Source organism: Neophocaena asiaeorientalis, unplaced genomic scaffold, assembly GCF_003031525.2.
Source record: "Neophocaena asiaeorientalis asiaeorientalis breed wild unplaced genomic scaffold, Neophocaena_asiaeorientalis_V1.1 scaffold91, whole genome shotgun sequence".
NCBI lineage: Eukaryota > Metazoa > Chordata > Mammalia > Artiodactyla > Phocoenidae > Neophocaena > Neophocaena asiaeorientalis.
This window is the reverse complement of record NW_020173198.1, coordinates 2,415,399-2,432,571: the sequence shown is the minus strand read 5'-3', so window position 1 is coordinate 2,432,571 and position 17,173 is coordinate 2,415,399. Positions and strand designations below refer to the sequence as shown.

The 17,173-nt window shown below is 42.1% G+C and overlaps 1 protein-coding gene across 3 annotated transcripts in view; it reads right to left on the bottom strand.

Annotated features, from left to right (window-relative positions):
- The window catches only part of XPO6 (exportin 6), a 106,423-nt gene that overhangs the window by 26,405 nt on the left and 62,845 nt on the right, over positions 1-17,173 (bottom strand). For 2 of the 3 annotated variants that reach the window (XM_024744212.1, XM_024744211.1), the window contains exons 9-12: positions 15,398-15,507; positions 6,655-6,763; positions 5,116-5,208; positions 3,655-3,724 (exon numbers count right to left, since the gene is read on the bottom strand). In XM_024744212.1, the coding sequence (XP_024599980.1) occupies positions 3,655-3,724; positions 5,116-5,208; positions 6,655-6,763; positions 15,398-15,507 (382 nt within the window). The remainder of the gene's footprint in view (positions 1-3,654; positions 3,725-5,115; positions 5,209-6,654; positions 6,764-15,397; positions 15,508-17,173) is intronic. The other variant, XM_024744213.1, reaches the window with a different exon arrangement.

The window sequence follows — 17,173 nt, the reverse complement described above, 5'->3', positions numbered from 1 at the left end:
CTCAGAACTAGGTTCTTAAATATTTTAAGCATGAAGGAAAACATTGTGTTTCTCTTTTAAAAACCAAACCAAAACACCACCCCAAATCATGTTTCCCTGGTAGATGGTCATGAGACAGCTTAAAAGCCATGGTGACCAGGCCTGCCCCTCTTCCCCTTTGGCCCCTGCATCCACGCATACATCTGAAGCATGGCCCTCCCCCAGCCTTGCCCCTCCAGCCTCTTCCTGGACACCTCAACTGAATACTAGAGAGCCCAATGCCTCTTGAGGGAGTCTTCCATCTTTGGACAGCTTGGTCAAAAACACAGGGGTCTCCCTATAATTGCTCCTTATTACCGCTGGTCCCGCCCTTTGAGGGGAGGAAAACAAGCCTAAGCCTGCTGACACATGACAGTCTTGGGGAGATACGGAGAGAGGGGTCACACTCTTGCCAGTCTCCTCTTGGCTGAAATACACCCCAGGGCCCCTTCCATTCTCTGTGTCACCCTCCCTCGAGAATCCTTGCCATCCTGATCACTCCCCTCTAAACCTACCCTAATTTGTCTGACAAAAAGCAGTACCTAAAATGAAAAACAGCTCGCAAATGCTATGTGTGTCTTAAGCTATTAGTTTGAACCATATGAGATTGCTGATATTTGACCGTTTCTGACCTAACAAAACTGCAATTCCATATAATTCAACTTAAAACATATGTGCCATTCAAGGTTCACATTAATCAAAATGGCAGCTGGCTCTTCCCTGCTCCGTCTGCAAGGCAGTAAGTACCCTAAATCAGTCTCCAGCCCCTGCCCCCCAGCCTGGAGACCACACACTACCACCACCACCAAAAAATCATGCAGGGTACCACACCTCAACCTGAGGGGGCAGGCTAGAGTTCCCACTGTGAAAAGCTGTTCAGATCAACCCACATTTTCTTCTTTTTGGCTAAGGCTTCGTTCCCTCCCTCCTCAAGTCAACAGCATAGAACATCCGCAAAGTGGAGCCTGCAGGGGAGAACACTGCTAGGTACAGGTTTCAGAGGTAGAAAATATGGCCACACTGAAGTCCTATCTTACAGAAAGCAAGTCACCCTGCAGCTGTCTAGATGTACCTAAGCCACATCCAAAGAACAGCTCACTGGCAAATCACTGCCCTGGAAAGAAACATCTTAATGTTAAATATAATTCGGTCTTTCTTTCTTTTCTTTTCTTTTTTTTTTGGGGGTGGGGGTGGGGGGAGGCTGGGAGATAAAGGTATAAAAATTAGCATTTAAGGTATTCCACTCTGAGAGAACAAACAAGTCATAAACAAACCTAAGCAGAAGAATTTAAGTCCAAAAATCTATATATTGTAGCTGGAGCAATCTCTTAGGCAGGGAAGTTTGCACAGCTTAACAGAAAAATTAACAGGGCTGCTTAGAGCAGAAATATTGCCCCAATGAGGGAAGATCTCAGTGAGGGGTGGCAGAAGTCAGTCACCTACAAAATGGATACCTGAGGGCCACATAAGGACACAAATGCAGCACTAGGGGCACAACAGGGCTTTGAGGATTTCTCAGACCACAAAAGGGACAAACAGCGAGGGCAAAGGATGACTCCCAGGGGTAAGGGAGGAGGCACAGTGACTGATGTACCTACCACAGGGACAGCATTTTTGCCTTGGACTTTACTGAGGAAGTGGAAGCAGGAGGATCAGCAGAAGCAGAGTAAAGAGTAAGACTCCCATCTCACAGGCTCTGGAATTCAGGCCAGGAGAAGGTCAATGCAAATGAAAGGAACGGGCCATAACCCATCAGGGGAAAGAGAACATAGTTTCTGGTAAGAGGCTGACTAATATAGCATGGAGGTTATATGAGGGGTAAATGACCATGGGAACCAAGGAACAAAATGTACTCAGAGTTTCCATTTTTTAATAGCCTTTGCATTGGAAACTTGGCTTTTGCTTTGTCATGGATAAGAGAGCTCATTTTAAAACAGGAAATAAGGATTTCTCTGGCCTGAGAGGTTCTGCCACTGGGGTATATGCACCAGGGATCAGTGCTAGGGATGAGGTTTAGAAATGACCTGGAAGAGCCAAGGGCACTGTGAAATTGCCAGTAAATGGGCGGCAATGAGAGCAGGCACAGGATAGTCCATTTAGGGAAACATCATTCCGAGTATCCTTCTCAGATAAGAAGCTCTAAGTTATCAATTATGTCACAGAAAAAGGACTTAAGAATCACTGCAGATTTTCACCTGAAGACCGACTCAATGTAATGTAAAAAAAGGTCAGCTACTAACACTGACTCAAGGTCAATTTTGGGGGAAAGGAATACAAGCTCGACTTTTTTTTTTTTAAGATCAAGAATGTCTTTAGGGTCCTGAGTATATTCTAGTTTGAATAGTGGCCCTGAGGGAGAGATCACCATAGTACGATTTTTCCCAAGAATGGTTTCTGGAAACATCTGTAGCATTTGTACACAGTCAAATGTCCATAAATGCTGACAGCATTTTACAGGCACATTTGCTTTGAAAAGTGGTCTTTTTAAAGTTCTGCATAAGCTGTTCTTACCCTATCTACACAATCAGGGCCTAAAGCTGGGGCATGCCAAGTCCCATCAACCTCCTGGGGCCCAGTGGATTATTTAGAAGCTAATATAGTCATGGAAACAAGCCGTCACAGGCCACCAAGAAGGGCAGCCTCAGAAGGAGCCTCTTGGGGAGGCTCTGCCACAAATAACAAGCTCATCCAGGGCCAGGCATAACTCCTGTAAGGAAAACTGGGAGGAAGAGCAGTGTGAAATGACGTGTGTGTGTGTGTGTGTGTGTGTGTGTGTGTGTGTGTGTTTTCAGCTGGCAGAATGAATGTCAGATTTTGGTTAATTCAACTTTCTATCATTCCCTATTATACCATCTTGGTACTAGCACCAACAAGCCACGTGACCTTGGGTAAACTAACATCTCTGAACATTAATTTCCTCTTCTGTAAAACAGGAGAACTATTATTAGTACTTACACCTCACAGGCCAGTTGAGAGAATTAAATAACATAAGCAAATAACATGGTGCCTGGCATGCAATGTGTGTTCTACAAATAGAAGGTATTATTTTATCATTATTATTAACAAAATAACCAAAAGATGCTAACCCTAAACCCCAAGCTGGTGAAACCTGCCAACAGCAGGCCAAAATCTTTCCAACTGACTACAGTCAGGGCTATTGACACAGGAGAGGTAACCATCCCCTAGGGTGAGCTCTACCAGTCCACCTGCCGCAGAGTTGCTCCCATGTCCTCCTGATTCTAAAAGCCAGAGAAGAACGAACCCGTCGCAGGAAAGTCCAAGACCATTTTTTTCTAGTGTACTAGCTGGCTTAAAGGACACAAGAGAAATATTCTAATCACTAGGGTTTTTCAAAAGTCCTACCTCTTTGCTCCAAACCAGCTTCCTTTCTCTCACTGAGATGCCTCTTTGGAATATGCGGTCACAGCCTCATCTCTTACCTCCCCCAAAGCTCCTTTTTAATCATGACTTTTTGTGTGTGTGTTTTTTTAAATTTTCCCTGTTTAGAAATGGAGAGAGAGGGAGCAGTAGGGAGGGTGCAGTGGAGAAAGCATGTTCTGACAACACAGAAGGCAGTAATTAAATATCAGTCCAATTTTTTCTGAACATTAAATTAGAAAATAAAAGCCAGTTTACCTGATGCTGAAGTAACTATAAACTGCTGTAACCCCAGATAAACTTCTAAATTGTCCTGAAGAACTGGAAACTGAAAACAAAGAAACAAAGATTTAAAAACTAAAAAACCAAAAAAACACAGCATAAATGCAAATTGTAACAGCATTTCAACAATGAAAGAAGTACCTATGGTGGGGAGGAACAGGATAAAAACCTTTTCTCTGGGAAGCTTTATATGCAGCCAAGAAGAGGTGGCACCCTTCAGCACCTCCCACCCCTGGCAAATTCTACAAGTGAAACCACCAGTTAATATTTGGAATAAGAAAGAAAATAACACACCACTTTGATACTTTTTCTATTTTTTATTTTTTTTATTTTTTGCGGTATGCGGGCCCTCACTGTTGTGGCCTCTCCCGTTGCGGAGCACAGGCTCCGGACACGCAGGCCCAGCGGCCATGGCCCACGGGCCCAGCCGCTCCACGGCATGTGGGATCTTCCCGGACCGGGGCACGAACCCGCGTCCCCTGCATCAGGAGGCGGACTCCCAACCACTGTGCCACCAGGGAGGCCCCAGTTTGATACTTTTTCTAAACAAAGCACTGGATGCTGGGTATGATTATTATGACTATTATGTTCTTAAAAGAGGACATCAAGCCCCCAAATGATCTACACCTTCTAGAGCTCTGAGATAGGGCCCACCTCCGTTCAAGTCCAAGGAAAACCCTGCCTTTGAAAGAAATAGCAGATATGCCTTATTAAAGTGCATGGCAGAATGAAAAGACAGCCAAATTATTTGGAGTCAGTTTGCCTTACTCATTTAGCAGACAGGACCTTTATAACCAGAGCTCTACCTTTTCTTTCTAAAGGTGCTAACTCACCATTAAGATAAAATTAAAACGTTAATACGACAGGTCCCAAAGAAAGGCAGATGGCAAAATAAAATGGCACTCTCCATAAGAGAATACAAGATATAGCTGGGCTATGCAATGCAAAGCTGACCCTAATAAATTATCTTGCCTCTAGAGGAGAGATGGACTTAATGAAATCTCCTCAAATAACAAACAGCACTTAGTAAATAAAATCAGTCCTCATGACTAAGGATTCTAGCACATAAACACAGGCAGAGAGTACCCAGCAAATCATTTGTCAAGAGTGAGCTTTACAAAGGCTAACTTTTCAACGATGTAATTTTTATAAATGTATCTTCCACTTGGCTTAGCCACTTCTGAGCTACTGATGAAAACATTAGTAAAATTCATATTACACCCAAGAGTTTAGGAAAGAAAAACAGAGCTTTCAAATGTTGATTTTAAAATATCTGGGGGAAATGTTAACATTTTTAAATTTGAGGGTCAGTTATGGTAATTATTATTGTTTAAAATATATACACTTTATAATACTGGTGAGCAAAAAAGCCTTACTACTCGTGCTATATGCAGGGAAATAATTAGGCTCTTCGTTCCCCTCCAAGTGGTGAGTTACCAGTGTTGAGAAGGCGTGTGTGGGAAGGAGCTCCATCACTTTGGCCACTACCTCCAAGCTCTGGCGTAAGTACCGCTGCCACTCTGTCTGCTGCTGCGGGGCAAACACAGAAGGATCAGCTCTCCCAGACAGGCAGAGTCTCGTCATCTTCCCTGCCAACCTGTCCTCAACCTCAAGTCCACTCTCAGACATAAATATGTGAAGAAATAGCAAATGATGGAACCCGGTTATTTGGTATTTTAAAAAAGCTAAGCTAAAAAAAATTTTTTTAATCCAATGAATTAATTTCACAAGAAGCTATTTCCTCAAAAAGCAAATGATCCACATAGAATGACCTACTTTTCTCCCTATTGTCACAGGAATAAGATATTTTTAAAAAGCCACCTGTGAAATGCTCAAGTCCCCTTTACGTCATCCCAGCTATAGGAATTGGTTCATTACCTTCTGAGACAGCCCGTTACTAAGCACATATAAGTATAACCAACCACACCAGTGCCAGGCAAAGTATGGTCCTCAGACAGGCAGCATCAGCATCTCCTGGTGGTTTGTCAGAAATGCAAACTCTGTGCCCCCACCCCAGACCTCCTGAATCAAAGTCTATTTAACAAGCCGTCCCAGTGATTCTTATCCAGGCTAAAATATGAGATGCACTGGCCTATATCAAACAGGTAACGGGAAGTGAAGCTAAAATTCACCAAGCCTCTACTATCCACCAGGCACGTGGTCAGTACATCCACATGTGCTACCCTCACATGTTAACTGTCAACACAGGTCAGTTCAGATATACCCTTCCACTTTTGGGAGATGAGGAAATTAAAGCTTAGAGAAATTCAGCGACCAGACCTCTACCCCTTTCCTACCCAGGGTTGCAGAGATTCAAATCCAGGCCATCTGATTCCAAGTACAAGGCTATTTTGAACCCAAATATGGCTTCCCTCAAGGTCTTGACCACACCACAGTGGCTGTTATTTTGAGAGTCATACCAGTGACGTGAAATTTTTTAAATGCATGGTGCTTAAGAAAAAGGAACACTGGAGTTGTGTCCTTAAAGACATTTTCCTTACAAACGTTGGGCACACCAGCATTATTAAATTCAAGATTGATTTTAAGAGATATCAGTTTACAAAATATATATAGTCAAAAGAGACATCCTTTCATTCTAGCCTTATCATTTAAGTATCTCTTTAACTATTTCCACCAGCATCCAGCTAGCTTTTATTTGTTGCCCAGAGTGTGGGTGCAAGGCAGGGGAAACAGGAGGTAGATGCAGAGTTCTTACTAAACCACTTTTCACTGTACATATGGTTTTCTCTACTTACCTCTCTAGTCCATAGAGGTAAATGCCTGTAAAACTTTTTTTTACAGTTAATGAACCCAAAGAGACCAGTCGGATACAAATTTCAAATGCATAACTCAAACCATAAGACCACTCTGGCTTAAAAATAATCTCCAGAGCAAAAGGCCACGGGTTCCAAGGCTCCATTTCGATTCATACCACAGCATGACAATGAATAAGGTCAATTAGGATGTGCTGCTTACATCGTCATCCAGTGTCTCGTCATCCAACTCCTCCAACTGGGCCTGGTTGTATCTGAACTGGATTCGATTCAACACCTCCGTGAGCAAGAGGACTAGGGCGTCTTCGTACCTATGTGGCAGGGAGAAATTCAACATCAGATGAAAGGAGGCTTTTAGCCTAGGATTTCAAAAAAGCCTCCTGTACTGTGAAGGGAATGGTGTCTGTGTTGGATCACCATACACAAGAAGCATCTAAACTAAACTTAGTTTATGGTTTTGCAAGTGCTATGTGAGAGTGGAACAGTAGCAGGGGTGTTTGTTTATTTATTTAACTATGTTCCAGGCACAGAACATACTGGATTGAACCTTCTTGATGGATTGAACCTTTTATCATTATGTAATGTCCTTCTCTGCCTCAGGTAGCAATTTTTGTCTTAAAGTCTGTTTTGTCTGATATTAGTATAGCTACCCTTGCTCTCTTTTGGTTATTGTTTGCATGGAATATCTTTTTCTATCTTTTTACTTTAAACCTATTTGTGTCTAAAATTCAAGTGAGTGTCTTGAACAACATGTAGTTGGATCATGTTTTTTAATCCATTTTGCCAATCTTTGCTTTTTAACTGGAGAAGTTAATCCTTTACATTTAATGTAATTACCAATAAAGAAGGACTTACTTCTGCCATTTGTTTTCTCTATATCTTTTCTTCCTCAATTCCTCCAGTACTGCCTCCTTTTGTGTTAAATAGATATTTTCTAGTGTGCTATTTTAATTCCCTTGCCATTTCTTTTACCAAATTTTTTAAAGTTTTTTTCTCAGTGGTTGCCCTGAGAATTGTAAGTACTATATATAAATATCTATTAATTCAATGATTCAGTCCTTTTAACAACTGTGACAGGTAGGTGGTATTATCGGTACTTTTCTGATGAGGAAACTACAATTAACAGAAGCTAAATAAACTGCCCAAGGTCACAAAGCTAGCTGGTTTGAACCCAGAGCTCCCTAACTCAACATGTCATGTTCTTCTCTCTACACATAAACCACCAACAGGCTTGGAGCCTGCTCCACCCACTCCAGAAAACCTCAATTCTAGTCAATTTGTAAGAACACTTAAAACCTAAAAGGAGAGATGGAAAAAGCCTAAGGGAACAATGACCCTTTGATCTGTGTCTAAGAATAATTTCTCAAAGAAACATGTGGAGCCCTAGGCTTGGGTATTTCCCACATGTGATAAGAACCTAACTCAGAAGACACCATAGTTCTATGTGACAGTTGCTACCACAAGGGCCAACAAACCACTAATTTTCAAGAACAAATCAAGTAGCCTGAATGCTTGCCTGTCCTGAAATGTTTCTACAAGAAGCTCAGACCTCATCTTACTCACAAGGCAAACCAGCCACGCTGGTTATTCAGCTCTCAGTGCCAGTCCACTCTCCACGTTTTGTGATGCTGGGACTCAGACTACACAACGCACATTTCTCCTCTGCCTGTTAGGCTCTGTCAACAGGGGCACTGGAGGAAAACTGGAAGGCAGAAGGAGGGGCAAAGGGACCCCATTCTTCCTGTGGGCTTGCTGTCCTGGCCAGTGTCACCCCAACAATGGTCACCTGGCAGTAATAATTGGTTCCAGCTTCCACATTCCCCAAACCAGCCCCATCACGAACTCTCAGAGGTGCTAGCAGCAGCCAGGTTACATCTTCTCCTCAAAGGATTAAGTCCCAGCTCCCTGGGGCCTCTCCTCTGAGCTCCTGTGGCAGTTGGGTGATACCCTCTCCTCGGAGATCTGAGCTCTAGCAGCATGGGGGCCGTCCCTCTGATATTTGACATTTTAATGACACCAACACCTCTTTCCTTTGTACCACTAGCCCTAGTGGTGGAGCTGCTTCCCACAGTTATCATCTGTGTTGTCTCAGTGGTCAAGGACATGGAAAGAAGTCATCTGGTGGGACCTCTGGGAAAGCTTCTTTTGTCTAACCTCTCCCTCTTATTCCTGCTGCCTGAATCATAGGTGTGATGTCTAGATTCAGCATCCATCTTTGACTATAAGGTGACTGTGGAGATGGAAGCCATGCCTAAGGCTGGTAGAACAACAGGTAAAGGGATCCAAATATTAACTGACAGGGACTTCCCTGGCAGTCCAGTGGTTAAGACTCCAAGCTCCCAGTGCAGGGGGCACGGATTCAATCCCTGGTCGGGGAACTAAGATCCTGCATGCCGCGCGGTGCGGCCTAAAAAAAACAAACAACAAAATATTAACTGACATACCAAAAAAAAGGAGACACTGAACATTTGTCAAGGGAAAGAAAATCAAGATTATCACAGATGACACAGATGTTGAATTATCGAAGATTTTTAAAGCAGCTATTATAACCATCCTCCATGAGGTCCTATCAGCTGGAAGGTGTTTTGGACTGAACTGTGTCCACTCAAAATTCCTATGTTGAGGGACTTCCCTGGTGGCACGGCAGTTAAGAATCCGGGTGCCAATGCAGAGGACATGGGTTCAGTCGCTGGTCCAGAAAGATCCCACATGCCCTGGAGCAACTAAAAGTCCGTGTGCCACAACTACTGAGCCTGTGTGCTGCAACTACTGAAGCGTGAGCACCTAGAGCCCACACTCCACAACAAGAGAAGCCACCGCAATGAGAAGCCCGCACACTGCAACGAAGAGTAGCCCCCGCTCGCCGCAACTAGAGAAAGCCTGTGTGCAGCAACGAAGACCCAATGCTGCGAAGACCCAACGAAGACCCAATTTATTTAAATAAATAAATTCATACGCTGAAGCCCTAACTCTCAGTGTGACTGCACTGGAGACAAGGCCTATAAAAGTTAATAAAAGTTAACTGAGATCATAAGGGTGGGGCGGGCCTTAATCCACTTATATGAAGAGGAGGAGACATGAGGAAGTAGGAGCGAGTGTGCTCACTCTCCCCACTCCCTGTTCATGCACAGAAGAGAGGCCATGTGAGGTCACAGAGGGAAGGCAGCGTCTGCAAGCCAGGGAGAGCCCTCACCAGAAACCAAATCTGCCAGCACCCTGATCCATGACTTCCAGTCTCCAGAAGTATGAGAAAATTAATTTCTGTTGTTTAAGCCACCCAGTCAGTGGTATTTTGTTATGGCACCCCGAGCTGATTAAAATAGAAGATAAAGGATAATGAAAAAGAAACCTGGAACTTCAAGAATGAAGGGAAAGCAAGAGAACTGACAAATCTCTTGGTAAATACAACAGACTGTTTATTGTTTCTCTTAAGATCTTTAAAATATGAATGTTGGATGAAAGCAAAAACAGAACACTGTCTGATGGGGTTTTCAATGTACACAGATGTAAAATATATGGCAACCTCAATACAAAGAAGGGAGGACAAAAAGATCTATATGGTGATGAGGTTCCTATATCACACTTGAAGTGGTAGTATGTTAACTTGAAAATTTAAATATATATATATATATATATATTTTTTTTTTTTTTTTGCGGTACGCGGGCCTTTCACTGTTGTGGCCTCTCCCGTTGCGGAGCACAGGCTCCGGACGTGCAGGCTCAGCAGCCATGGCTCACGGGCCCAGCCGCTCCGCAGGATGTAGGATCTTCCCAGACCAGGGCACGAACCAGTGTCCCCTGCATCGGCAGGCGGACTCTCAACCACTGCGCCACCAGGGAAGCCCGTATATGTATTTTAATATACAGAGCAACCACTTAAAAAACTCACATAAAGAGCTATAGTCAAACACTCAATAGATACATTGAAAAGGAAAACTAAACTTGTGTGAAACAACAGAGTCTCAAAATAAACGAAGCAAAAACTGATAGAACTGAAAGGAGATGTAGACAAATCCACAATTATACCTGGGAGAATTCACCTCTCTCTCAGTAACTGATAGAACAAACCGGATAAAGACAACATATAGAACACCATCAACCAACCTGACCTAACTGACATATCTAGAACACTCCACCCAACAACAGCAGAATGCACACTCTTTTCAAGTGCACAATGAACAATCACCAAGAAGACTAGATCATAAAACAAACCTTAACAAATTGAAAAGAACTGAAATCACCCAAAATGTGTTTGCAGATCATAATCAACTAGAAAACAATAATGAGAAGACATATGGAAAATCCCCAAATATTTGGAAATTAAACAAACAACAAAGAGGAACTCAAGAGAAATTACAAAATATTTTAAATTGAATGGAAAGGAAAATGAAACATATTAAAATTTGATAAAGCTAAAGCAGTGCTCAGAGAGAAACTTATAGCATTACATGGTTAAATATACAATGTAAATACACCTATAGACCTGGGTAGCTCAAGCCACAAATGTGATTCCAAAAGCACCTCAACTTCTTCTGAGAGTTAAATAAAATTATACACGTTAAGGTGACTACATAGTAGGTGTTTGCAAACATATGATGAATGAAAGAACAAGAGAACAAACAAATGAATAAACACACAGGGAATAAATAAACAAAACTACAAGTCAGATAACTATGAAGCACTGAAGCATAGTCCTGGATAGCTTTTTCAACTCAATGAAATAACTAAGATTCTATTCCCTTGCTCTCTGGGGCAGTCAACAGCATGAATTTCTCGTAGCAAGAGCTAGAAAGCTACTGAAGCCCTGGTACAACCCTAGTTAATACCTTCTATTAACCGTATCAAAATGCCATGTGTCACGATGGCACTTCCTCTCTATTTAGCAGAAAAACCCACTCAGAAAAAAAGGGCAGCAATTTTTCTCACGCTTACCCACATTTGTTTATAGTCCAACTGAAAGTCACCCAGAATCCCTGGCAGGTCTACGGCCAGCACTTGCCAGTACTTTCATGACAAAGGGGTTCACAGGACATGACTCAATAACTTCAGGTTGCTTAACTCACTTCAGGTTTCCTCATCTTCCTGTAAAAATAAGTTTCTACACAGGTGTCTCCCTTCACCTTGACAAGCATAGAGAGAAGGGAGTGATAGAGAGAGAAAAGGGACGAGAACCAATACTTATTTACTGAACACCTACAGTCAGCCAAGGTACTTTACACACACTGGTTCATTTAATTTGCTCAACAACTTGTAAAGTAGGAACAACCATTCCCACAGTACAAAGAGGAGAAAAGGAGACTGAAATTTAGGTCTTCCCACACCACAGATTCAAAATGGCAAACCTGAACAGTAAACCCCATTAGCAATTTTGTTCAGCTGGGTATGTTACAGAACATTTATTCCATTAACACTAGGACTCAAGTTCTCTAAGTCCCCACCAGTTCTGACCAAGAAACTCTTGAGGATCCTCACTGAACAAGGAACATGCAGAGCTCCAATTTCCAAGCTCCTAGGACCAAAAATAAATCCATGTACATTTGTGCTTCTAAATTCATAGCCTACGATGCCTATCACTTTGTTGTGATGAATGATACAAAACCTTTAAACCACAAGGGACAGGAACTGAATGCTGTCTCTGTGACTTAACCACACCTACGTTTTACATTTAAGATACCAAGAAAACATTCTTGACTACTTCCTGCAAGATCAGTTGCTTCTGAAATTCTGGCTCAAGCCACAAAAGTCCCCCAACTTCTTTCAGATACATTTTCTCAGCTGAAAAACATCTGATTGCATTTACATGCTCTTCATTAAAATGAATGTGGTAATTATCTGTAGCCAGTGCTCTTTATCAGTTGCTTCTGCAAAACAGTGTATCTCTAATATATTGGGATCTCTAATATAACCTAGAGCAGTGGTTTAGCTTTCATTTAAAATTTTTTCAGGGCTTCCCTGGTGGCGCAGTGGTTAAGAATCCGCCTGCCAATGCAGGGGACACGGGTTGGAGCCCTGGGCCGGGAAGATCCCACATGCCGCGGAGCAACTGAGCCCGTGCGCCACAACTACTGAGCCTGTGCTCTAGAGCCCGCGAGCCACAACTACTGAGCCCACGTGCTGCAACTACTGAAGCCCACATGCCTAGAGCCCATGCTCCGCAGCAAAGAGAAGCCACCGCAATGAGAAGCCCACGCACCACAACAAAGAGGAGCCCCAGCTCGCCGCAACTAGAGAAAGCCCACACGCAGCAACGAAGACCCAACGCAGCCAAAAATAAATAAATAAATTTATTTTAAAAATAAATAATTTTAATAAATAAATAAATTTTAAGAATAAAATTTTTTCAGTGCACAATTGTGTAAGCATAAGAGGTGAAAGGAAAAACATGTTAAGTTAAAGTTCAACTATTTTGTTTGCACACCTCAGCAGACTACACCCTTCTTTGTAGTCTACTACCTTAGACCACTAGAGGGTGTCTGACTGACAAGCAGTTCCCCAGAAGATGGTTACCATTTAACAGCATAAACCACAGACAAGCTTTGAAGGTTTGGGGGTTTTTTTGTTTTTTAAAGGCATAAAAGTGTTATACATGTATGTTTAAAAAAAAAAAACGTCATGAAAAATTAGAAAGCCTTATTTAGGATAATAATCAAATGATCAATGAGAAAAATCCCTAGTGCTTTTTTTTAAAATTGGAGTACAGTTGCTTTACAATATTGTGTTAGTTTATACTGTACAGCAAAGTGAATCAGCTGTATATATGTATACATATACATGAGTGTATATACATATACATATAACCCCTCTTTTAAGGATTTCCTTCTCATTTAGGTCACCACAGAGCACTGAGTAGAGTTCCTTGTGCTACACAGTAGGTTCTCATTAGTTATCTATTTTATACACAGTATCAATAGTGTATATATGTCAATCCCAATTTCCCAAATCATCCCACCCCTAGTGTTTAAGGTGGTCAGCAAGAACCACTGACAACCGTGACAACAGATGACAGATGCCTAGGCAGGCAAGACAACATCTGCAAGTGGGCTGAAAGTCTTTGCTATCCAGGGACCCTGTCATTTAACGCCACAGTCACCACCTCAGTCAAGTAACAGCAACATCTTCTATTACTTATTATTACTGTGTAGTCATTACTATGTCCATTTATTGAGTGCCAAATACGTGATCGATAGTGTGCCAGGTATTTTATATACAATTTCCTTGAATCCTAGCCATTCTGCAAAAGAGGTATCAGTATTAGTATGCTCATTTTGCAAGAGGAAATGTGATTACCATATAACTTGACCAAAAGTAACACTGCTGCCATGAAGCAGAAAAGAAATTTAAACTGCACCACTGCTCCTTCTATTGGTGCAACAGTCTGCACAAGTATGTATTTTCTCAATGGAACCATATTCTCCACACCTAAAGCACATTTGTACTGTGCTTTAAAAAGCATTTTCATATTAATCATGTCCTCAGTTTATTCTTCCAACAAGCCTGAGATATGTGAAAGAATATCTACCACTTAAATATAGCAAAATCAGGCACAGTCCCAGAACCAAAGGATGCAACTGCTCAGCACACAAGAAAGAGAATTTGGCGGAAGTGTCTTTTCTTTGAACAATCTCATTCAACAACACAATTACTCACAGTGGGCAAATTCACCAAAAACAGGATCCACTGTTGTGTAAGAAGGTTTCTGACACACAAATAAACTACCCATAACCACATGTGACCTGACACCATAACAAGCTGGAAGCTATTTTGCAATCACAAAAATAGTTTTGGGAATGAAAGTGCAAATGCTAAACTTGGAATGCAAATACTGTTTCGAATTTTAAAAACGCATAAAACCTCAGCAATGGAAAGGGTTTTGGAGGCTCAGTCCAACTCTCCCCAGTTGGGGGGTCTCCTCACCACCTCCATTTGGCACATTTCTGGGGGAGGGGCGTTCACTATCTCCACCATCAACCACTAATACTATTTACTGAGCATCTGTAATGTGCTGAGCATTCTAGATATATTAGCTTCAAATAATTAGATATATAACGACCACAGTGTACAGGAACCATACTTTCTGCCTGCAAACAAGAAAAAATGGGCTTGAGAAACGTGGGGAAAAAAACATTTCCCCATTTTCTGTTTTTTAAAATAAAATTAGAAGTACAAAAATGACTATCTCTGGATTGCGGGATTATTGATTTTTTCTATCTTTGCTAGTTTTTAAAATAAATATTTTTTTCCTGACAAGTATTTATTACTTTATTTGGGAAAATTTCAAGCACATACAAAAGGAGTGAGGCTATAATGAACCCCAAGTTCCTATCAATTAAGTTCAACACCAATTATCAACACATGGCCAACCCACCTCCCCCTCTATCCCCAGGGATTTTTTTTTTTTTTTTTTGCGGTACGTGGGCCTCTTACTGTTGTGGCCTCTGCCGTTGCGGAGCACAGGCTCCAGACGCACAGGCTCAGCGGCCATGGCTCATGGGCCCAGCTGCTCCACAGCATGTGGGATCTTCCCGGACCGGGGCACGAACCCGTGTCCCCTGCATCGGCAGGCAGACTCTCAACCACTGCGCCACCAGGGAAGCCCCCCAGGGAATTATTTTAAAGCAAATCCCATATATCATATCATTTTATCCAATAAATACTTCAGGTTGTATCTCTAAAATAAGGGCCATGGGGGAGGATGGGGACCACAAAAACATTATCATACCTAAAAAATTAACAATACATATTACTTTTTTAACCAGAAAAATGTATTTTTAAAAAATGAGATATTTAGGGGGAAGAAAGAAGAAAATGCTCAATGGCTTTACTACCTAAACAGCTTACATGACTCAGTTTCACTAAAGAGGTCTGACTGCATGGTTGCCTCTTTAGGCCACAAGAAAAACTGACAATAATGTTTATTTCTACTTATAAATGTTTCTGCGGTTTACCTGTTGAGAACTGCTTCCTTGTCTCCCAGACGGCTTTTAATTTTACTTGTCAGATAGTCCAAAAAGAGCGTCCAGATATCCAAACAAGAGAAGTAACCTTCATGAGTAGGCTATGGTGCAAAAGAAATCCAGACAATGAAATTACTTAATGCAACTACTCCTTAGAAACACACCCACCAGTGTTTACATACACCAGAATGCTACAACCATAAGCCTAGGTTCCCTCGGCTTCTTGGTAACCACAACTGGTGTCTTTTATTCGGTCTTCACGATTGGGCCCTGTTGAACCTAACAAGACAAGGGTACCATGGAACACATCATTAAGGAGATACTGTACTATGCAGGGCAAACCAATTTACAAAATAAGCCGAGCGAACACCTGTTTTAAAGTCTGAGACTGTGATGCGGACAGCTCTTACAGATCATCCAATTCAAATCTGTTTTAGAGAAAAAGAAACTGAGATCCAGAGATATGTTCAAGGTCAGGGGTAGGAACAGGTCCATTTAACCCCAGCCAATGCTCTTTCCACTACATACTATTACAAAACCAAAACTAAGTTTCAGTGGCTCCAAAGTGACAAGTTTACACATTTGAACATTAGGAAAGTAACATCTGCAGTCTTCCTACATAACAGATTGAAAATGAGCTCGTTAAGACTGACCTACAGGCTTCAGCTCATCTGCAAAGTAGATGTGTCAAACAGGCTAATAGCAACCTCTTACCAGGTGTCGATAAAGACAAAGCAAGGAGAAAAGAGCTAGGGTCCTAGTGCCTGGACCACTGCACTGATCAACTTTCTCAAGAGCCTTGAGATTCTATTTCATGCAAAATCCAAGCACTATATTCTCCAACATCTAGTCCTTCTCACACATATTCAGTTTCATCTGTGGCCCCCCAATCCCTTATATATCCACTCAAATTCTTGCTACCTACAAGAACTCTTTGGCTTTACTTGTGATTACTTCATTGAACCACATATTTGATGGCAGGATCAGATATGGAAAGAAATAATACCATCATCTTCTTGAGTCAGTTTCCTTCCATCTCTGGGCCAAAGAAATCCAGAAGTTTACACGGGCATGTATGGAATCTGTCCAAGAGATAACTACCAATGACGGTGGTGGTGTACCCAGGCTGAGTCTGAGACAGAAAAACTGTAAACTTAAAAAGTGTGGCAGACCCCACTCACAAGCCACAGGGCAGCTCTGGAACTGGACTGCTACAGCTCAATCAGGACCACTGGCAGGGCCATCCTCAGAACACGAAATGAACCAGAAGAATAAGCAGAAAAAACAATAAGCCGTGTGGAAATAATATGGGTAGCTTGTGGACAGGCACTTGACTTGCAGCCAGGAGATGTAGTCTTGTCCTGGCTTTGGCTTGCTGTGCTTCCAGTAAGGAGGTCACCCAGCCGCCCTTCCTTGCTTTGAAAATAAATACCTACCAGATCCCTCACCAAAAAATATAACTGATCGATGCACGTGGAGGTGCTTTTGAGAAAAGCCACCATATAAATCCAAGTGTTATGGCTATGTCAAAGTAGTTTACAATTATACATGTCTTTCTCATGCGTTTGAATTGAGGATTTACTGTGTGGCTCAAGGCTGGAAAAAAAGTTGGGCAAATACACCCTCTGCAGGACCTGAAACACTACCATTCACATCCATCTCTACAGGCCCCACCGTGAGGCCTTATGCACTGCCCACAGTCTTGCCTTTGACAATTGCTCTGGGCACAGATTGCTAAGGTCATAAAGGCAATACGCTGACTGCACT